We start from the raw sequence: 23,855 nt of genomic DNA on the forward strand, positions 1-23,855 counted from the left end.
TGATGTAAAGTGGTGACAGTGTCTGCTAGTCAACTCTTTTATTATTATTTTTTTATTTTATTCTTTTATTAGTTCAAATTAGGAACAAGCTTGCTTCACGTGTCAATCCCTTCTTCCTCTCCCTTCCCTCCTCCCATCATCCCACCTGCCCCTAACTAGTCAACTCTTAAATTGAAGGGTCTCAGATTTGAGATTTTATAAGCTGACATACATGACTGTTACAGAGAACAAGAGGAAATGTAGGCTAATTTGCAAAAGAAGTAAATAATGTTTCTAAGAGATCAAAACCAGAAATATTTTAATTTTAGTGTGTGTGTGTGTGTGTGTGTGTGTGTGTGTGTGTGTGTGTGTGTTTGAGTGTGCCATGGCACACATGTGGAAGTCATAGGAAAATACTTTTAGGAGTCAACTCTCCTTTGACCATGTGGATTCTGGGAACTCGGGATATCCACTTTGGCAACAAGTACCTTTACCCACTGTGCTGGATAATAGTGTTAACTTGACACAAGCTAGAGTCATCTGAGAGGAGGGAACCTCAATTAAGAAAATGCCTGCATAAGATCGCGCTGTAGGCAAGCCTGTAGAGCATTTTCTTAATTAGTGATTGATGGGGGAGGGCCCAGTCCATTGTGAGTGGTACCATTCCTGGGATGAGCAGGCCATGGGGAGCAAGCCAGTAAGCAAGCAGCACCCCTCCATGGCCTCTGTGTCAGCTCCTGTCTCCAGGTTCCTGCCCTGTTTGAGTTCCTGTCTTGACTTCCTTCAGTGATTAACTAGTGATAGGAAAGTGTAACCAAGCTGGGTGGTGGTGGCGCATGCCTTTAGTCCCAGCACTCAGGAGGCAGAAGCAGGTGGATCTCTGTGAGTTCGAGGCCAGCCTGGTCTACAAAGAGTTCCAGGACAACTAGTAACAACACAGAGAAATCCTATCTTGAAAAAAACAAAAATAAACCACCACCCCTAAGAAGCAGCCCCCCACCCCCCAATAAAGACTGTGTAAGTCAAATAAACCCTTTTCTCCTGTCTTGCTTTTTGGTCATGGCGTTTCATCACAGCAATTGGACACCCACTTACCATCTTACTGGCTCCAAATAATTAAATGAATATCTTTCAGAGCTCATAAACAAAGTTAACTTATATAAAAGACCCCCACATTCTTCTCAGTAACTTTAATATTCATTGATATGCCAAGGTGAGTAAGACAGATTCCATTTTAAGGGAATAATGGTCCATTAGTGAGAAAATTTTCATCTAGGTAGTCTTTAACCCCAGTGCCCCAGAGACAGGCAGAAGGAGTTCTGTAAGCTTAGAGCCTGGCATACATAGACAACTTAGGCCAACCAGAACTTCATAATAAGATTCTGTCTTAAATACTAATGAACACTTGTCACATGCCAGTTACCACTATTCTAAGTCCCCAGAACAGAAAAGGGACACACACACACACACACACACACACACACACACACACACGATTGAATGAATGAAACCTGTGCGCTAGGAATTTATATGGGCTTTCAAAATACTGGTGGTTGCTAAAGACACAGAAGTAACATGACAGGTGTGGAATATATGGAAATGCAAGGATTCCCCAACTTGAGTAACACTGGCATAGACAATGGGGGTTGAGCATAACAGTAGAATAGAAACAAAGGACAGGAAGGAGGAGAGCATGACCTCAGAGTCAAGGAATGAGCAATGCCTTATACTCAAGAAATGTAATGGGATTGGAGCTCTGTGTACCATGGTGATTGTTTGTTGGGGTTGATGGAAACTCACTTGAGTCAATACCCAGTTCTTATGGGTGTGGAAGGAGAGATCTTCATTGACACACTATGTGAGAGCCTTGCTTGACTTAAAGGCGGCAGCAGAGGGTAGCCATACTGTTTGGTTGATTCAGATGAAGATGGGGAGGGTTGCTGGTGCTGGTGTGTGTGTGTGTGTGTGTGTGTGTGTGTGTGTGTGTGTGTGTGTGTGTTTCCTAGAGTTCTAGAAGAGGATTGTGACCAAGATGGGTGAAAAAGATTATCACTGAAAGGCTAGTTGGAATTAAAAACAATATCCTGTAGTTCCTCATCTGTCTTGCAAGGGGGCCTTTCTCTAAGGGCAACTCCTTCATTCATATGTTTTTATTCATTCCTTCAACACACATTCATGGATATTGGCCATTCTCTGGGCACTATTCCCCAGGTATCTGAGTATTATTATTAGCACATAGTGAGAAATAAGACAGACAAGGGCCTGGCCTACGAGAAATGTAGAGGTCCTGGAAAGAATCCTACTTTACATGCAGCTCACCAGAAGGTAATACTTGAGTCTTTTTTTTTTTTTTTCCTATAAGGATGGGGAAGACATATCAATGAATGATTTTGTAGAACATTCTGGAAGTTAGGGTTCCTTTTAGTTGAAGAATATCTATGCACATAACCTATTCCCTATTGCATGCACCTCCACTTAAAAAAAAAAAAACATGTAAAATGGATTATGTACTACCTTGAGTTTCTTCATTCAGGGTGTTCTGGCTATCCTCAGGGATGCTCCATGAATGCAGGGACAGTCACCTGTGCCTGTGCTGAAGTCAGCCTTCAGGACAGGGCTGTTCACCTGGCCATAGCTGTCTAACAAAAAGACTTTGATGAGCAATGAGTGAGGATTTGCGACCTGTTCTTAGTTTGCTCCTGGGATCTCCTAAGTGGTCTTTGATGAAGAAATCCATACTGGGGGCATGTGGTCATAGTCCCAGATTTTTATCTGGATATGACTTGGCCAGGGAATAAGTTCCCATCAATCTAATAGTTGCATGTGCCCACATGACTGGATTTTAGGTCATGGGATGTAAAAGTAATGACATGTGTAACTTCCAAGGAGGGAGCATCAAAGAAGATACCCCCTTCCCTCCTGAATTTCTACTTTTTTTCTTGGTCCTGTGGCTTAGAAGGTGAGTTTAAGGCCCTTCTGGACTAGGCAGACAAAAGTCACTTTTGGGAGCTAGCAGAGTAGAAAGTAAGACTTGACATTATTGTCCTCACTAGACCTGAGAGACTTATACCTTGACTTCTATATGAAAAAAGAACTAGATTTTCTTTCTTATTCTTTTTGGTTCTTCAAGACAGGGTTTCTCTGTGTAGCCCCGGCTATCCTAGAACTTGATCTATAGATCAGGCTAGCTTTAGACTCAGAGATTCACTTGCCTCTGTCTCCAGAGTGCTGGGATCAAAGGTGTGCACCACCACTGCCCACCCCTCCTCCCAACAAAGAGCTAGGTTTATATGCTTTGTATAAGGTGTGTGTATGTAATACCACATACATGAGTCATTATCCTCACTGTCCTATAGCTAAGTGTATGCATAGCTAATGATATGCACGTGCTTATTTATTTTTGTGTAAGAGTTAGCTCTTGGATTGCCAGAGTGCTGGTCTAGCTTCAGGTTTAATTTCTAGCATTGAATAAATTGGATATAATGGCACACCCCTGTAATCCCAGAAAAAGAAATTCAAGGTTATTCCCAACAATAGCAAGTTCAAGGCTAGCCAGGACTACAGACCTTGTCTGAATAATACACAAATAAATCTGCCTGCCTCTGCATCCCAAATGCTGGGATTAAAGGCATGTGCTAACACACAGCTAAGGTTTTTTTCTTTAATTTTTATGTGTATGAGTGTTTTGCCTGTGTGTTTATCTGTGTGTCATGTGTGAAGTCTGTTCAAAGTCCAGAAGAGCATGTTGGATCCATTAGTAGAGTTACAGATAGTTGTGAGCCTTCATGTAGATGCTGAGAGTCAAACCTAGGTCACCCAGAAGATCAGCTAGTGCTCTTAAACTCATAGGCATCTCTCCAGCCTTCAAATTGCATTTTTATTTATTTTTCTGTATACATGTATTGTTGCACACACACACCATGGTGCACATGTGGAGGTTAGAGGTCACTTTGCAGGAGCTGATCCTCTCTTCTTCCATCATGTGTGTCCCGGAGATTGACTTAGGGTCATCAGACTTGGATGCATGTGCTTTTACCTGATGAGCCATCTCACTGGTCCAACTTCTTACAAATGAAACTCAAGCCAGTAACTCAAATAGCAATTAAAACAACAACAAAAAAACCCAAAATAGTCTGGAGGTATAGTTCAGCAGTTAGGAGTGTGTACTACTCTTCTAGAGAATCAAAGTTGGGTTCCTAGAGCCTAGTTGGATGGCTCACAATCGCCTGTAAGTCCAGAGATGCCTTAGGATCCCACAAACACCTGGAATCATGTGCACATAATACACACATATATAATACAAATTAATGAAAAGCAAATCTTAAAAACCAGACATTCTCCCTGGCAGCAGTGGTGCATGCCTTTAATCCTAGTTCTTGGGAGGCTCAGGCAGGCCGATCTCTGAATTCTGAGCTCAAAGCTAGCCTGGTCTACAGAGTCAGTTCCAGGACAGCCAAGCTACTCAAAGAAATGCCATTTTGAAAAACCAACCAACCAACCAACCAACCAACCAAAAACCTAAACAACCCTCCCCACCCCTGCCCCCCCCAAAAAATCCTCCAAACAAACCAAACATTCTAATCTAAATAATACTGTTGTGGATTGACATTAGGAAAAACGTCATTGTTTTCAATAAATGAAATAAATGTCTGTCTATCTATCTATCTATCTATCTATCTATCTATCTATCTATCTATATATATATATCCTTCTGTTTCAGCCTCCCTAATGCTGGGGTTTCAGGCATGTGTCACCATGCCTTCATAAACCTAAGAGTAGAAAACTGTGCAGTAGAAACAATTCATACCATAGCCATGTCTTGAATCTGAATTGAAGTGTTATGTGTGTTGTGTGTTCGGAGTCCAGGCTGCTATGAAGCCATGTGACAAAGTGAGGTTGAGCCCTGTAGAAGATACCACGCACTCAGTACACATTTAATCTTGAATTAATTTTTGGTCATTACATGTTCAGAAGCTGAGTTTTTTTGGTGACCTTCCACGTATAGTTTCAGTGTTCAAATCCACAGCTGAAGAAACTGTGTAATAATGCCCACGCAACTCCTATTCATTCTCACACACAGGAAATGTGCAAAAGCTAGGCTTTCAATCTAGGTGTTTCTCACGACTTCTCATCATTCTGTACTACTCACTACAGAAGTCACCCCTAGGAGGCTGCTCTTGAAATGTCTAGGCAACAGTGCATGTTACTTCCTCCTCCTTCCTGCTCTAACCCACCATTTGTACTTCTAAGTACAAACCAAGCTTTCTAGCCTACATTGTACTCCTATGTTTACTTAGTGTACTCCTAAGATGATACTTAGCACATTTTTCCCCCTGTGTGTTTGTTTTCCCCATTAGATGGTGAACTCTGGGGAGATGTCACTCATCTTTAGTTTCCTCAGGGACTTGCACTGAAAATGCTCCTTAGCTATGTAACTCAATATTTAACAGATGAATGAGTCTATATAATATATTATGGAAACACTGATGATGGAGTCGCTCTCTATACTCTTCACACTGAATAAAACATTAGAAGCGTCACATTAACATAGCAAACAGGCATCTGTGACATTTGAGAAATGGCCCCAGGCAGTGCCCCTATTCAGATGAGGCCCACTGGAATCTGAGATGTTATGTTTGTTTGGCTACCACCTCTACATGCTTTGTGGATCCTTGAGTGCTTTGTAGGTGGTTAAATACAGTGGGGAGAATTTGCTTCAGTTAAGGTTTTATGATCTTAATTGTTCATTGATTAATCCAACCGGCATTTATTAAACTCAGTACCCACCACATTGCCGAGTGTGGTCTATGATCAAATTACAACATCGACTGCAGAAGGGCTTGTGGAGAATCCTTTAGGACATTGGTTCCAAATGAGCCCTCAGAGTTCCTGGGTCCCACCTGGACCGGTCAAGATTTCTAGACAACAGGGTCACATAGGATCAGTGGGACCTGGCTTTCCATCTTGAATCTGTTTTTAAAGTTTTAATTTTATTGATTAGTATTCTCTGTGTGTAATGTATTTGTAAGACAATGTGTGTATGTGTATGTGATGTGTGTGGTGTGTGATGTGTGTGGTGTGTGTGTGAGAGACATGTAGGTATGTGTAATGTGTGTGTATGTGATGTGTGTGTGTGATTTGTGTGATGTGTATGTGTATGTATGATGTGTATATGTGTGTGTTGTGACATGCATGATGTGTATGTGTGATGTGTGTGGTGTGTATATGTGTGTGTTGTGACGCGTGTATGATGTGTGTGACGTGTGTGTGATGTATATGTGTGATGTATGTCGCATGGTGTGTGTGTGTGTGTGTGTGTGTGTGCGTGTGTGTGTGTGTGTGTGTGTGTGTGTGTGTGTGATGTGTGTGTGAGAGAGAACAGGTGCTCAAGGGCTGTCATAGCAAGCACTTTCACCTACGAAGCCATCTTGCCGGCTATATAAATCTAAATTTATATAGGGAATTAGCTCACACAATTATGGAGACTGGGAGCACCTAAGATTTGTATTTGACGAGCTGGAAACCAAGGAGAGCTGGTATGCAGCCTGTAGTCATCGGTTTGCAGTGGCTGCCTGGTGGGGCTTTGAGAGATGTTCCAGGTCCAAAACATAGTAGAAGCTTCACTCCAGGAAGTCTGACTGGAGATCACAGATTTAGCCTCTGCTAAATTTTAGTTAGTGAAAAACAGAGAAGCAGGAACTGCTGTTTGCTACATACTTTTTGTGGTACTAAGCAAGGACCCAAGTGAATGTAATGCTTATCCCTGTGTACATATGGGGGACAGAGACAAGAGTGTCAAAGGGTGTGTGCCATGAAATGGGTATCGTAGGGTTAAATGACCTGAGTCTGAGTTCCTTCTGTCTTCTCCTGACTCTGCAATGTGCCATGATACAGCTATGATTTTGTCTTTGTTTTTGCTGCCTCCTCCTCCCTAGTTTCCAGTTCATGGCTTTAAAGTAGACACACATGAAAACTCTCTCTCTCTCTCTCTCTTTCTATTTTCTGTCTCTCTGCCTCTGCCTCTGTCTCTCTCTGTTTCTGTGTGTGTGTGTGTGTGTGTGTGTGTGTGTGTGTGTGTGTGTGTGTGTGTGTGTATGTGTATGTGTGTGTATGCGCGTGCAGGAAGACCAGAGGTCAGCTGTTACTCAGGAACTATGTACCTTGTTTTTTAAGACAGGGTCTCTATCTATCTATCATCTATCTATCTATCTATCTATCTATCTATCTATCTATCTATCTATCTATCTATCATTAGGACCTAGGGATTACTGATTGGGCATGACTGGCTAGCCAGTGAACTCCAGGGATCCACCCGTCTCTTCATTCCCAGTACTGGTTCTACAAGCTCCAGCTATGTGACTGGCTCTTTCTATGGGTGCAGGGGGTTGGACTCACGTTCTCAGGCTTATGTGGCAAGCATTTTACTAACAGGTCATCTCTACAGCCCTCAAAAAATTGCAGCCTGAATCAGGTGATGGTGGCACATGCCTTTAATCCCAGCCTGGTCTACAGAGCTAGTTCCAAGACAGCCAGGGTTACACAGAGAAACCCCATCTTGAAAACAAACAAAGCAAAACAAAACAAAAACAAACAAAAATTGTCTGTGCTGAAACAATTGTATTTAGAAGTTACCAAGATTTAATTCTATTGTAATATTTACTGGTTATGTCTTAGTAGTTATTAAACTACAACCAATAGAAAATGTCATGTGCTTTTTAAGTTTGAGGAGATAGTCTGAAGTCATTGACTTTCCAAGGACCTAGTATTACCAGAGTTTTCACTGGTGAGTTTCTAAAGATTGCACATCAGTTCAGGAGGTTCTGTTGTTTGTGTTTGAGATTACTGAGACTCTGGTTCTTCCTCTTACATATTTAGTCCTGTGACAGGGGATGGCAGGTGGCTCCAAGGTGCTTTCTTCCTGATTATAAACACTCTGATAATTATAACTCATGGGCGAAATGACAAAACTCATTGAGGTTTCTGGGCACGATAGCATGTGTCTGTCGTCCCAGCTATCAGGAGAGAGAGGGGAGACCACTCTGGTCTGTTTCAGGTTAGCTAGGGTTGTGAAGTGAGACTCCTTAACAAACAAAGAACCTGAGGTTGAAGGGATCCAGGGGTGGCATAGCATAGGGAAGGGGAGTGGCAGGGAAATCATGAAGGTGGTTTATGGCAGTGGCAACGTGAGGCGTGTCATTCAAGGGGGACACACTTCACAAGTATGAAGACTTCTGTTTTGCATATAGTTGTGAGAGACGACTGATGAAGAAGTCAACCTTCTTTTCAGAGAAATAAACAGGCGTTTTCTAATTGGGGAAGGGGAAAGAAGAAGAAGGCCACAGTTTTGTTTTTGCAGGGCTGAGGCTGGAACTGGGACCTTGGGCGTAACTGTTCTACCTCTGAACCACAGCTCCAGTAGAGATTGTCACTTTGTATCAAGGGGAGAAGGTACTGTGACATGGTGGTGAGATGAAGAATGATGAGTCATACAGAGAACTCTCTTTGACTCTCCTTTTTCTCTTCTCCCTCCCTCCCTCTCTCCCTCCCTCCCTCCCTCCCTCCCTCCCTCCCCCCTCCCTCCCTCCTCTCCTCCTCTTCTCCTTCTTCTCTTCTTCTCCCCTTCTTCTTCTCCTCTTCTCTTCCTCTCCTCCTCCTTCCTCCTTCCTCTTCCCTCCTTCCTTCCTTCCTTCCTTCCTTCCTTCCTTCTGCAGGGTTTTGCTATGTGTCTTAGAATGGTCTAGAACGTAAAATCCTTCTGCCTCAGTCTCTAGAGCGCTGGCTGGGATTACAGGTGTGCACCATCTACTACCACACTTAGAAAACATGTTACTTTTCATAACTCTCTGATTGTTAATAAGCAGGTACTGATCAATTAGTCATGAAGGTTAATCCTAGACTCACCTTAGCACACACTGACCTGCTCACTTGCTCCCTCGTCATCCAGAGATCTCTCTTTCTCTTGTGAACATGTCTAATGCTTCTTTTCTGTTCCTGGGACTGTGTGTGTGTGCTTGCATGTGTGCATACGTTATGCTCATGCTGTGTGTACTGGTACATGCCCTTTATGTGTATTGCTGAGGCCAGAAAAGGATGTCCAGTGTCCTGCTCTGTCACACACCACCTTATTCCTTTGAGACAGGATCTCTGAGTAAACCTGGAGTCTAGTAGAAAAGAGCCCTAGTGATCTTCCTGTCTCTACTTTCTGGGACCTTGGATTACAGGTATTGATGACTATGCCTGGCTACATTTTTGCTTCTTATATGAAATGTAATGAGAGCTCTTTTAAGACAAAACTTTGGTAATATTTGGTTTTGGGGCAGTATCTCCTCTCACAGAGTTGTTGTTAAGGTTATCCACAGCCACGTGGCAAGTTTGAGGCCAGCCTGGGTGACAAGAGACCCTGTCTCAGAAATGTCAAAAGTCAAAAGTAAAACAAAACAAAACATCCCCCCCAAAAGAACCCAAAAAAACGGTGGCAGGGGAGATGGCTCAGAGGTTAAGTGTTTGCTTACTGCTCTTCCAAAGGACCTGGGTTCCATTTCAAGCACCAACATCACTTCTATAATTTTAGTTTCAGGGACTATGATGCTCTCTGGCCTCAGTAGGCACCAGGCATACTCATGGTACACACAAACTCATACAGGCATGAAAACACACACTTAGTCAAAATAAATAAATCTTTTAAAAATTTAAAACCATTAGGTATTTTTGAATTATTTTTTGTTTTGTTCTAAATCTCTATTTATTTATAACAATTTCCCACTATCTAAACAAGTATAAATATGAAGTTCAATAAAAAATATCTAGTGTTCACATCTCTTTCAAATGTTTGTGCCATGAAAACATTTTTGCTATATATAAATTCTGAGTAAATTAAGATTCACTTGGTGAATTGCAAGTCCTCAAACTCTGTTTCCTTGTCTTTATAATCTTTATGTTGTCACTGTTTATTTTGAATATATTGTTTATGTACACAAATGTATAAAATCACTGAAATGGGAGGCAAACCACACCTCAAGCAAAATCAATGGTTCACAATTATAAATTGTCAAATTCAACTTGTGTAACGAGCACGTGTGCACCAGGACAGTGTCTCTGACTCCTTTCAGAGTTGCCTGCATCAGGGTGTGCATTTGTAATCTTGCCTCTGAGGATCCTGAGGCAGGTGTTGCCCTAGGCCTTGCTGGTCAGTCTGCCTAGCCTCCTTGGTGAGTTCCAAGCCAATGAGAAATCCCATCTCAAAAGAAAATGAGAAAGAGGAGGGAGGGGAAAGAAAAAAAAATAAAAGAAGGTGAAGAGAGAGGGTAAAAGTGCCTGTCACCAAGCCTGACAACCTGGTTTAATCCCAGGGACTCAAGGTAGATGACAAGATCCTACTCCTGGAAGTTCTCTCTCTCTCACACAAAGCCCAAAACAGTAAAATAAATAAATAAAATTAATAATATTACTGAATACTTGCCAATTTTCATGTTGTTCTTATTCAGGGGCCACGGTAATCTTATCTAGGTAAATTCCAACTTTAGTATGTGTGCTGTCAAAGCAAGTTGTATGATTGCTCATACACAGGGCATTTATGTAAGCTGAGTGGACCATGGAGACTCTATGGGAAAAAATAGAGACCTAGTCAGCTTCATATTATATGTATTTTCTACGATGAAAAGTAAAAAGTGCCAGGCCTGGTGGCACAGTCTGGCAGGCTCAGGCTTCCTTGAGCAGAGGTGGAGAAGTTGAAAGTCCAAGGTCTCCCTGGGCTAGAGGCTGAGTTCTAAGGCCAATCTGGAGAATTTAGAGACAGTCTGTCGCCAAAGAAAAAGTGGAAAAGATAAAGAGCCAGCCGGGGATATAATAACTAAGTGGCGATATGCCTGCCAGCACACCACACATCACAGGTTCAGTCAATCACCAACACCACAAAAAAAGTATAAAATAAAGTAAGAACTAATGGTAGCAGCAATTTATGTCATATGTGAAGGAAACAATGACAGGTTTTTGACTCACTATAATTTAAAGTAACCAGAAGTTTTAAATATGAAAACCTTGTTCATCCAGAAATAAATACATTTATTTTAAATAGTGATTAACATTTTGGCCCCAAGTTCATTTTATAAAAGGAAAAATGGTTGGGACACTTAAGAAAGACATCACATTTGATTGTGAAATAAATAGGAGAAATAATAAAGTATAACCCATATTTTAAAAATCTATCAGTTAAAAGACAAACAGGAGTCTTTTTCCCGGCATTAGATTGGAATTAGATTGCGGCTATATTATTTAGATTTGAGAATATCTTTGAAAAACAACAGATTAAAGTGCTCATTGTGGTTTCTAGGAAAAAACAAGAGTAGAAATACCAACAAGAAAACCTTTTTAAAGTGAGAGGTGTTGAACTACACCAGTACAACCCTTGTCAATGGAAATAGAAGAACAAATTCCATTAAGACACTTGTGTTTCCATGCCACTGTCTTGACCTAAAATTTCCAGTGTCATTGCTGAGGCAGGGAACTGAAGACTGCTCAGCCTCTTACCCCATGCTCCACTCCCACAAGAGATAAAAGGAAGCCACAGCCTCTGGGCTGTGAGCTGCTCTCAGCCATGCTGCTACTCTGAGAAATACGGAGGGTTGGCGGAAATTATCCTATAATGAGCAATCCATCTGGCTGCACCTAAAAATGGAACGGAAATTCCACCCTTGACTTTTCCATGGTCGTAAATTAAAGCCTAATGTATAGTTCTAATTGCTAACATTTTCTCTCTAATTATGGTTCAGTTTGGCTAGGATTTCCAACAATCCCCCCATTCCCCTAAAGCAAACACCAGAGAGTGTTCTAACCCCACTGGTGCCAGTTATTAATAGCCCCCTTGACAGATGAAAAAAATCATTATTCTATATTAAACAGGAAAAGATTTTCCTAGCAAAAGCTAATTGATTTTAAAGGGGGAAAAAAAAACATTCAGAGGCTGTGGCAGAATTAATTTTATTAAGGAAAAAAACACAATAGCATCAAATGCAAACAGACTCCTATAGTATAATGTTGCCTGGTACTGGTTGGGGTATAGCTTTATGATAAATGTGTGGGAATAGCCAGGATGCTTTATTTGCTAGAAAGAAGGAATGAGGGCAAAAAGATTCTGTCATGAAGGAGTCTTACTTCGTCTCTCCATGAAGGAAATAGAGTGCTATAAATTGACTATTATCATTGTCAAATAAAAGTGCTCTCTTACGAAGTCACTCGAGTGTATGTGTATGGGCGTGCACACACACACAAACACACATATGCTGGGACCATGGCTACATTTTTTCTGTTTAGTTTTTTTTTCATTCTTATTTTCAAAAAGCATTGTCCCCTTTAAACTTGTGCACAAATACATGTGAAATACAGATCAGTATTTATCTGCAGGTCTAGTTCTCATCAAGTCATAGGCATTTTCCAGATGATAATAAATAATAATCAATACTAAATAAAAATTAACATTTTGATATACTGAGAAGAGGTAGCATTGAAACAAAAGAAAGAAAAGAAATGTGCTGGGGTCGGGCAGAATGACTCATGAAAGCTATGCTCCCAGGGTGCAGGAGAAAACAGATAGTTTTTTTTTTTTAAGATTTTATTTATTATGTATACAGTGTTCTGACATGTTTACACCAAATCTCATTACAGATGTAGTGAGCCACCATGTGGTTGCTGGGAATTGAACTCAGGACCTCTGGAAGAGCAGTCAGTGCTCTTAACCTCTGAGCCATCTCTCCAGCCCCAAGAGACAGTTTTATAAGCAAAGTGGTGCTGGACCCAAGGTGGTCAGTGCACAGGTCCCTTCTGCACCTCAATCCTGGGAGCACTGTCTTTCAGGAGAAGAAAATCCATGACAGTGTCCCTGAGCCATCCTTAGACCTGAACATTTTGAGCAATGCCAGGAAGGAAGCCCTCCTCCCCATGAAAATATTGTAGAAGTTCTAAACAGTGTCTGTGGTTACTGTGGAGTTTTCATAATGTAGTTATACACTTCGAGTTACCATGTTTATTTGTTAAATTTATTTTGGTGTGCATGTGTGTGTAGGTTGCTGTGGAAGCCAGAAGAGAGAGTAGGATTTCTCAGGGTTTGAGTGACCATGGATGTGGGCTAGCTGCCTGATGTGGATGCTGGGAACCAACTCAGTTCTTCTAGGAGGGTATGTGCTCCTTTTTCGTTTTTATTTTGTTTGGGGGGGTGGTGTTTGTTTGTATGTTTGTTTTAATGACAAAGTCTTACTATGTAGCTCTGGCTGTCCTGGAACTTACTATGTGACCAGGCTGACCTTGGGCCACCACACCCATCATGTGTTAATACTAAGACAGTATTACCAAAAGTATTTGTATTTGGGCTGGAGAGATGGCTCAGTGGTTAAGAGCGCTGACTGCTCTTCTGGAGGACCTAGGGTCAATTCCCAGCACCCAAATGGCAGCTCCTGTCTATAATTCCAGTTTCAGAGGACTGGACACCATGGCAAAACACCAATGTACATAAAATAAAAATAAATAATTAAAAATATTTGTGTTCACAATTCATAATAGAATGTTTATGCTTTAAAACTTGGGGAGCTGAATCCCCCAAATATTCTATGTAAATTAGGCACCAGAAGAACCAGAAGTGGTTTCCATGTAGTTTATACTATAAGTAACTTCAAAGTATTCCATGATTTTAAGGAAAACCAACACAAAAATCCCCCAGTTTTGTCAGTGAAAATATAACCAAAGAGAAAATTAACATGCCAAACTCTGCAGCCTTCCTCTCTGCTGATAACAAGCATGCTGAGGGAGAGAAGTAGGGACCTTTCCACTCAAAAGTCTCTTAAAAACACACCACAGGGACTGCAGGGATGGCTCAGTAGTTAAGAGCTCGTTTTGCTCCTGCGGAGGACCAAAGTTCAGTTCCCAGCACCCATATTGGGAGATTCACATGCCTGTGATTCCTCATCCAGGGGCTCAATGCTCTCTTTGAGCCTTTGGCACCTGTACTCATGTGCATATACCACCCCCAACACACATACACAAAAATAAAATTGTGTGTGTGTGTGTGTGTTTGTTTTGAGACAGGGTTTCTCTGTGTAGCTTTGGAGCCTGTTCTGGAACTTGCTTTGTAGACCAGGGTAGCCTCAAACTCACAGAGATCCGCCTGCCTCTGCCTCCTGAGTGCTGGGATCAAAGGCGTGCGCCACCACCGCCCAGATAAATAAATCTTAACTAAACAAACAATCACATACTTTGGAATGAACTTCACTGAGGAAATACACAGCTTCTATAATGAAAACTGTGAGACCATGGGAAGACTTCCCAGGTTCTTCCCAGATTGGAAGAATAGTATTGTGAAAATGTCTGTCTCATCAAAAGTAACCTATAGACTTGATGCAATCCTGTCAAAATACCAACATCATTCTTTACAGAGAAAGCAGCCTGAAAACTTATTTGGAAGCACAAAGAAACCTTGGGTAGTCAAAAACAAGTGTAACAAGCAAAATGACTAATGCTAGAGGCATCACTACCTGATTCCAATTATACTCCAGCACCATAGTAATAAACACAGACATTTGGAGAACAGAAGGCCAGAGGTGAACCATGTGGCTATAGTCTCCCGATTTTGACAAAAGCACCAAAAATACTCTTTGGAGGCCAAGAGGTGGTGGCGCAGGCCTTTAATCCCAGCACCAGGGAAGCAGAGGCAGGTGGATCTCTGTGAATTTGAAGACAGCCTGGTCTACAGAGTGAGTTCCAGGACAGCCAAAGCTACACAGAGAAGCCCTGTTTTGTGTGTGTGTTTGTGATTTTAATGAAGGCTTTGATTATAACTCTAGTATACTGTGCATTTCATTTTCTAGTGTCTATCAAGTTTACCATTATCAATTTCCCCACTCTTCCCCTCCTCCTCTCTTCCCTCCCTCTTTCCCTCCCTCTCTTTTCCTCTCTTTTTTTGCATCCCTCACTTTATTCCTTCCTCTAACCTCCCAAGTCGTTCTAGAGAGAGAGACACCTGATTCCCAGCCTGCTCTCTAATCCTTTTATTAATCACTTGGAGACTCACTAATGAGTTTCCTCCATTGGTTATTAAAACCCGTTTCCCTGTTTCTGAAACTCACTGCTTGATCTCCCCTTCCTCAGAAGATCGTCTTGCCTCTGCCTTGCTGAAAAGTTCAAGGTCTTTGGTAATCTTCATCAACTCAGTTCTTCTTCCCCTTTCTCTGCTGCTTCCTTCGTTCCCGTTTCAGATGGAGAGACACTGTTTTAATTCCACGGGAAGGGCATGATCCAAAGGAACCAGAACAGTTGAGGAAGCTGTTTATGGGTGGTCTGAGCTTTGAAATCACAGATGATAGCTTAAGAGAACATTTTGAGAAATGGGGCACACTTACAGACTGTGTGGTAATGAGAGACCCCCAAACAAAACGTTCCAGGGGCTTTGGTTTTGTGACCTACACTTGTGTTGAAGAGGTGGATGCTGCAATGTGTGCTGGCACACAAGGTGGATGGCCGTGTGGCGGAACCAAAGAGAGCTGTTTCCAGAGAGGATTCTGTAAAGCCTGGCGCCCATTTAACAGTGAAGAAAATTTTTGTTGGTGGTATTAAAGAAGATACAGAAGAATATAATCTGAGAGACTACGTTGAAAAGTATGGCAAGATTGAAACCATAGAAGTTATGGAAGACAGGCAGAGTGAAGAAAAGAGAGGATTTGCTTTTGTAACTTTTGATGATCATGACACCGTTGATAAAATTGTTGTTCAGAAATACCACACTATTAATGGACATAATTAAAGTGAAGTGGAAAAGGCCCTTTCTAAACAAGAGATGCAGTCTGCTGGATCACAGAGAGGTCGTGGAGGTGGGTCTGGCAACTTTATGGGTCGTGGAGGAAACTTTGGAGGTGGTGGAGGTAATTTTGGTTGTGGTGGAAACTTTGGTGGAGGAGGGGGCTATGGTGGTGGAGGTGGTGGCAGCAGAGGTAGCCATGGAGGTGGTGATGGTGGAGATAATGGATTTGGAGGTGATGGTGGCAACTATGGCGGTATCCTGGTTACAGTGGTAGAGGAGGCTATGGTGGTGGTGGACCAGGATGTGGAAACCAAGGTGGTGGATATGGTTGGTGGTGGTGGAGGAGGAGATGATGGTTACAATGAAGGAGGAAATTTTGGTGGAGGTAACTATGGTGGTGGTGGTAACTATAATGACTTTGGAAATTATAGTGGACAACAGCAATCAAATTATGGACCCATGAAAGGGGGCAGTTTTGGTGGAAGATGCTCAGGCAGTCCCTATGGTTTTGGCTATGGATCTGGTGGTGGAAGTGGTGGATATGGTAGCAGAAGGTTTTAAAAATACAGCAGAAAAGGGCTACAGTTCATAGCAGGAGAGAGAGCAAGGCGTTGTCAGGAAAGATGCAGGTTACTTTGAGATAGTCATCCTAAATGCATTAGAGGAACTGTAAAATCTGCCACAGGAGGAACGATGATCCCTAGTCAGAAAAGCTAAACAGCTTAAACAGGAAACCCTTCTTGCTCAGGACTGTCATAGCCACAGTTTGCAAAAAGTACAGCTATTGATTAATGCAATGTAGTGTCAATTAGATGTACATTCCTGAGTTCTTTTATCTGTTGTAGCGTTTTCTTTTTCTTTTTCTTTTCATTACATCAGGTATATTGCCTGGTAAATTGTGGTAGTGGTACCAGGAATAAAAAATTAAGGAATTTTTAACTTTTCAAAAACCAAACAAACAAAAAATACTTTTCTGTTTTTTTTTCTTTTCTTGAGATAAGATCTTAGATAGCCCAGGCTGGCCTTGAACTGTTGATTCTCTTGCCTTGGCTCCTAAGAGCTGGGACTACAGGTGTGAGCCACCATAGCCAGCTTGATACTTATGTATCTACACCTTCTTCCTGTCTGATGCTGGGGTGTACATTTAGTTCTAAGGGCTATAAAGGCAGAGACTTTATTTTGCTCCTTCCCAGATCTCTAGCATCTAAGATAGCATTTACCTTATGGTAGATGGTCCAGATATATTTCTCTGTCACCCTCTTCTCCACCAAACAGATTTCTCCATGAAGCCATGGCTGTCCTGGAACTCTGTAGACCAGGCTGGTCTTGAACTCACAGAGATTGGCCTGCTTCTGTCTCCTGAGTGCTGGGATTAAAGATATGTGCCACCACCACCTGGCTGGCAATTTTTTTTTTTTTAATCATGGGTGCTAAGTAGTTGAACATAGGTCCTCATGCTCGCAGAGTAAGCACTGTTTTCTTTCATTAGTTAAACAATTTATTTTAATCATGTGAGTGCCTGGATACAAATGTCTGTGTAACAGTTGCATGCCTGATGATCAAGTTACAGGTGACTGTAAGCTACCACATGGCCACTACCTGGCTATTTGGAATCAAACCTGGGTTCTCTGGAAGAGCCATTTCTTCAGCCCCCAGAGTAAGCACTGTTATGAATTACATATAGTTCATTTGAAGTGTTTTGTAATTAACGAAATGAACATTTCATGTATCAAATTCTGTTCTGTTACTTCTCTACTTGTCATGATCAAATGAATTAACTAATTGTTAATTTTTATAAGTTTTCGAGCTTCTTATCAAATGTTTTGGGTTACCTTAATGCAAGTCTGTACCAGGTCTGAAACTTCCCCAGGAGTGGCTACCCACGTTAGAACTGTTGTATTGTAGGAAGCAGCTTCCAGTTTTATCTACACAGAGCAATGTGTCCTGGCTTTACAATCCGTTCAGGAACAGCTCTCCATTTCCTGCTTCATGTGCTCTGTGCTTCCAATCAGTAGTCTTAGTCTGACTTTCGGCACTACAGGCTTTCACAATGTATAGTCCTAGTATCCTCCTACCTGAGTCTTTGAGAGCTAAACCTTTAATGTTTACATTGTATTGACAAACTAGTTTCCCCCTTTAAAGGTAATGCAAACACACTTACCTTAAAAAATTAATGTTCATTTATTTATTTATTTCTGTGGCTGTAATGGGACTTGAACTAGAGGCTTCTCTCATGCTGAGCAGGTGTTCCATGACTAATAGACAATAAAGTCACCTGAACAAAATCTGAGTCCTAAGATATGGCTCCTATGGAATCTTTTACAAAGGTTTTATCCTACAATTATTTGGATATGATCATGCATTTCACTAAAAATTTTAAAATCTCTAAGAGAGTGGTCTCTTGATTTTATATGGCAATAGCATTTAGAATTAATGGTGTGTTTATATTGCAAAATGTAAATATTTATTTATTTATTATTTTGGCTGATCCTGAAGATTGATCATTAGGGATTTGTGTCTTCTAGACAAACACTGTTTCATTGAGCTACAGCCTCAGCCCTGAAAATACACAAATATTTATGATTTCTTTTTTGTTTTATAGCCCAACATAGCGTTTAATTTCTTTGTAGATGTTTCTAGGAAGAGATTTTTCAAAGTTAGTTTCAGAGGATAATCCTACTTACACAGGTGGTCTTCAAGCTACTGGACATAGACACCTCCCCGCCCCTCCCCCGCAACAGGGTATGGCAGATGCTCTAAGCGAGCCTGGTGTGGAAACTTTCCACCGGCACATATACCTACCCATGTGTTTATGTTTTCTTTTTTCTAGTGCTGTGGTTCCATTTATACAAAATAAAGGCCATGTGTCTTGGGCTAGAGAGTTGATCCAGTGGTTAAAAGCACTTGCTGTTCTTGAAAGGGACCTGGGTTCAAATCCTAGCACTCACATGGAGGCTCATCACTTCCTTAGGCACCAAACATGCATGTGGTATAGTCATACATTCGGGCCAAGCACTCAAACACAAAAAATAAACAAATTAAAAAAAAAAAAAAAGCCAGGTTGTAGTGGCACACACCAGTCAGTACTCAGGAGGCAGAGGCCAGTAGACCTCTGTGAGTTTGAGGCCAGCCTGGTCTACAGACCAAGTTCTAGGACAGACAGGGCTACCCAGAGAAACAAACAAACAAAACACAACAACAACAATAAAACCAACCTCCCCCAAACAAAAACAAATAAACAAACAACCCTCACCCCCAAAGAAAAACCATGTGTCTTTGTTAGGGTTTCTATTGCTTCAATGAAATATAGCGACTGAAAAGCAAGTTGAGGAGGGAAGGGTTTATTTGGCTTACACTTCCATATCACTGTTCATCATTGAAGGAAATAGGACAGGAAACTTGAGGCAGGAACTGATGCAGAGGCCATGGAGGGGTGCTGCCTACTGGCTTGCTCCCCATGGTTTGCTCAGCCTGCTTTCTTATAGAACCTAGGACCACCAGCATAGGTATGGCACTGCCTGCAATGGGTTGGCCCTCCCCCATTGATCACCAGTTAAGAAAATGCCTTATAACTGGATCTCATGGAGGCATTTTCTCAGCTGAGGTTCCCTCCTTTCAGATAACTCTAGCTGTGTCAAGTTGACATAAGACTAGCCTGAATACTATGCAAACCCATATGCTCTACTGCAAACTGAAATGGTACCAACCTTGTAAGGGGAAAGGTGTGACAGGGGAAGACTTCCGGGGTACTGACAATGTCCTGTTTTTGTTTGTTTGTTTGTTTGTTTTTGGATCTAGTAGTGTTCAGTTGCACCAACTGCACCTGGCAATGTATTTATGATGCAGCTGTGTGTTCTGAACTTCAACAGCGAAGTTAAAAGTGCAGTATTAGACGTCAGAAATAGAAACTTCAAGAGTTCTTACAAGCCAGGCTTGGTGGTGCACACCTGTAATCCCAGAATATTGGGAGGTAGAGGCAGGAGGATCAGAGATTAAGGTCATTTTTAGCTACTTATCGAATTGGAGCCTTAACTTCACGATACCTTTTTTAAAAACAACACCAGTGACAACAAGAGGTATTAGATGTACTGTCTGCACACCAAAAGATAAACAGGTACTCTCGTATATGTCTGCTAGGAGTTCAAAATGGTATAATATTTTCTTTAAAGGAAAAGAGACCACAAAAAAGGCTTATTTTTTTGTGTTGCAATGTTTTGCCTGCATGTATGTCTGTGTACTATGTGTGTGCCTTGTGCCTATTGGTGTTAAAAGAGGTCACAGGAGCTCCTGAAACTAGAGTTGAGCATGGTTGTGAGCCATGAGCATGCTGGGAATGAAATCTGGATCCTCTAGAACCACAAGTGCTCTTAACTGCCGAAGCAACTCTCTGGCCTCCCCCACAGCATGACCTTTTAGAAAGGAATTTGACAAACTCACTAGCATGATAGAGTGATGTACTATTTACTTTTTGATTCAGAGTCCGGATTATGGAACTGTATTCTAACTTGTGCGTATAAAGGAAACATCTGAAGTGATCCACAGCAGGGTTAAGAGCAGGCCAGCAGAGATAGCTCGTACACCAACAAGACCTTCGGTTCCTGAGCATCTATACAACACAGCATGTGGCAACTGTCCCGAGGCATGAAGACCCTCACCATGGGAAGGCCATAGGATACATCCTGAGGAAAAATAAAATGGAAAGTAGTGGAAAATGTATAGTATGTGCATGTTTTTGAAGAAAGATGAAAATAAAACCTATGATACTTTATTTTTGTTGAAGACAGCCTGAGAGAATATTTGTTGTTTGTTTACAATATTGTTTGTAATAATGGAAACAGAACCCAGGACCTCCTGGACGCTGGATAAGCATTCTTCTACTTTACCTACTTGTCCATTCCTGTTTTTATTTTATTTTGAGGCTGACAAGTTGCCTGGAATTTGTTATGTAGCTCAGGCTGGCCCAAAACTTGTAATCCTTCTGCCTTAGTCACACCTTACATCCTTTGAGTACCTAGATTTACAGGCTTTGACCACCATGGGCAGTCTGAATAATATTTAAAAACCCAATAATGATTACTCTTGTAGGAAGTAAAGACTGCCTGACAATTGCTGCTTGACAGAGACAGCCCTAGTTTTAAGATTAACAGTCCTGAAGTCAGGCAGTGGTGGCACATGCCTTTTATCCCAGCACTTGGGAGGCAGAGGCAGAAGCAGGCAGATCTCTGTGAGTTCGAGTACAGCCTGATCTGCAAAGTGAGTGCTAGGACAGGCTCCAAAACTACAGAGAAACACTGTCAAAAAAAAAAAAACAAAAACAAAACAACAACAAAAAAAAACCGCTGTCTGCAAAAACAACAAAACAAAACAAAACAAAATAATGAACAGTCCTGTATTTCTGGCAAAGCAGGCACAGTGGCAATCCTGGGAGGAAAACAGGCAAGGATGGGAGTGACAGCTCTGATTATTTATCATTTTTATTTTCTTTGAGACAATCTTTTTATGTTGCCCAGAGTAACCTCAGACTCCTGGGCTCAAGCACTCCTCTTGCCTCAGTCTCCCAAGGATCCCAGAATACAGTGGCCCACTACTTCACCTGGCGGAAGAAATCTGGTTTCTCTTTTTCTTACTTCCAGCCTAACCCTTCCCACCTCTAATAGATAGCCATTAGAATAATTTTGTGGTTTATCCCTCCACGGTTTATAGCATTACCATAAGCAGATTAAACACTCACACCCACTCACACCCTTTCTCTGAAAAACCAAAGCATACTATAATTTGTTCACTTTGAGTAGACTTATTAAAATGTATATTATGTTCATTGTAAATTAAATACATTAAAAGGAATATAAATGTAAATATATAATTTTCCGCACTTGATTATTTTCTTTTAAACTTAAAGGTTTGGAGTAGAATTCTGGTGTAGTACTTACCTTCCATGTGTGAGACTTTGGGTTTGAACCCAGCAGTATCACAAAATAAAATAAAAGCAAATGTTTATAAAATTATTAATATAGCTTGAAAATCAACCCATCCAAATCGCACAATGTTAAAAACGTTATGCGTTCCTTACAGTACAATAAAATGCAGTACAATAGTTTATTGATGGAGAACAATGTTTTTTATGTAATTTTATTTGTAAATCATGCAGCTGATGCATATGAAAAAAATATTGAAATTTATGAACTAAATTTATTTTCTTCTATAGTTCTGTTTAGCTTTATTGTTGGGGCTCTCTGTGGATTTACTTTGTCTTACAGATTGAAACATTGTTTTTCTTTTACTGAGGTTCTTAACAGCTTTCATTTTGTCTCCTTACAACTGTTACACTGTGGTCTGGGCATTTCCTTCTCAAGGCTTCTCACTTATGTACATGAAGCGACGTGAGTGGCCTCACTCAGTGCCATCCGCACCTCTGCCCAACATCATGTACCCGGTGGGACTGCTCAGTGTGCATCTGCATCTCCATCTAACATCACGTACCCAGTGGGGCTGCTCAGGACATCCTCACCTCCACCAACATCGCATACCTAGTGGGGCTGCTCAGTGCGCATCCGCAGCTCCGCCCAGCATCACATACCCAGTGGGACTGCTGTGACATGCACTCTCTCCCATTACTTCTTTATAGCTTTGGGGGGAATTTTAAAGGATTATAATTTTTTTCTGATGTAGATACTCATGCAGTCCAGACTGATCTTGAACTCATATGTAACCTGGGACAACCTTGAATATTTGATTCTCTTGCTTCTACCTCCCCAGTGCTGAGATTACAGGCCTGGGCCCCTACATCTGGTTTAAACTATGCTGGGGATCAAGACTCGGGGATTCCTGAACTGAGCCAAGACCTTAGTGTAAAAATTGTATACTGCTTGTCAAGTATGTATGATATCGACAGTCTCTAGAAGTAGAAGCTCTCACCAAGATTTTGACCTCAAGAGTGTATTCAGGATAGCTTTGAAGAAGCTACCTGTTCCTTTTGTTATTGTTGTTTTTTGTAGACAGGGTTTCTCTGTGCCTTGGCTGTCCTGGAACTTACTCTGTAGGCCAGGCTAGCCTCGAACTCATAGAGATCCACCTGCCTCTGACTCCCGAGTGCTGGGATTAGAGGCATGTGCTACCACTACCTAGATACCTGTTCCCTTTTACATAACAGTTTTAGCACAGGTATGTTCTAATTAGTTATTCAGTCTAGCATAGTTCTATCCAGTGAAGGTGATGCTAGCTTGATGTAGCTATTTAATCAAAACATTTTTATTACATTTGTGTTTGTGTGTGTGTGTGTGTTCCACAGCATGTATTTGCAGGTCAGAAGATAACTTGTAGGGGTTGGTTCTCTCTTGCCTGATGGGGGATGTCCTTCTGTATATATGTTTCTCTTATTAATTGATGAATAAAACACTGTTTGGCTAGTGGCCAGGCAGGAAGGATAGGTGGGGATACCAGACTAGGAGATGAGGAGAATTCTGGGAGAGATGGGCAGAGAGAGTATGACAGAAAGAGTCTACATGTAGCCAGCAAAGGAGTTGCAGGTCTGGGCATTCTCCGGTAAGCCAAGGCCATGTGGAAATACTTAGATTAATAGAAATGGGTTAATAATTAAGACAGACCTAGCCAATAAGAAGTCTAAGGCATCAGCCAACAGATTTATAATTAATATAAGTCTTTGTGTGTTTATTTGGGGCTCAAGGGTGGCGGGATCTGGCGGGACAAACAAAACAAAACAAAACAAAACAACAGTAACTTGCCTTGTGAGTCCCAGGGATCAAAATCTGGTTTCAGATGTGGTGGCAAGTTCCTTTACCTATTGAGCCATTTGCCAGCCCTTATATTTAGTTTTAAAATAAATTATTTAGCTCATCAGTCAAACTGAGTGAGTTTCACACACTCAACAGTCATGTGATCTATGGCTACTGCTTTAGAGAGGGCATCTGAGGAGGATTTACATCCATGCAGAAACTCCTGGAAACCCATGAACCTTTGAATCTCCCAAAGCAGCAACAACACCCCTCATGATGCTCTTGAGGAAACTTCATGCCGCTGCTGTTGCTGAAGAGTTACCATAGTGATGAAAAATCACTGCCTTTCTGCAAAAATCAGA

General features: G+C 41.5%; 1 protein-coding gene across 1 annotated transcript in view; it reads left to right on the forward strand.

The window, feature by feature from the left end:
* LOC100767106 (heterogeneous nuclear ribonucleoprotein A3-like) overlaps positions 1-16,390 on the forward strand; it is a 108,478-nt gene extending 92,088 nt beyond the window's left edge. The window contains 3 exon segments of the mRNA XM_035453085.1: positions 15,219-15,455; positions 15,457-16,063; positions 16,110-16,390. Coding sequence (XP_035308976.1) covers positions 15,219-15,455; positions 15,457-16,063; positions 16,110-16,223 — 958 coding nt within the window. The 3' untranslated portion in view covers positions 16,224-16,390.
* The last annotated feature ends 7,465 nt before the right edge of the window (positions 16,391-23,855 follow it).

The sequence above is a fragment of the Cricetulus griseus genome (genome assembly GCF_003668045.3).
Source record: "Cricetulus griseus strain 17A/GY chromosome 1 unlocalized genomic scaffold, alternate assembly CriGri-PICRH-1.0 chr1_1, whole genome shotgun sequence".
NCBI lineage: Eukaryota > Metazoa > Chordata > Mammalia > Rodentia > Cricetidae > Cricetulus > Cricetulus griseus.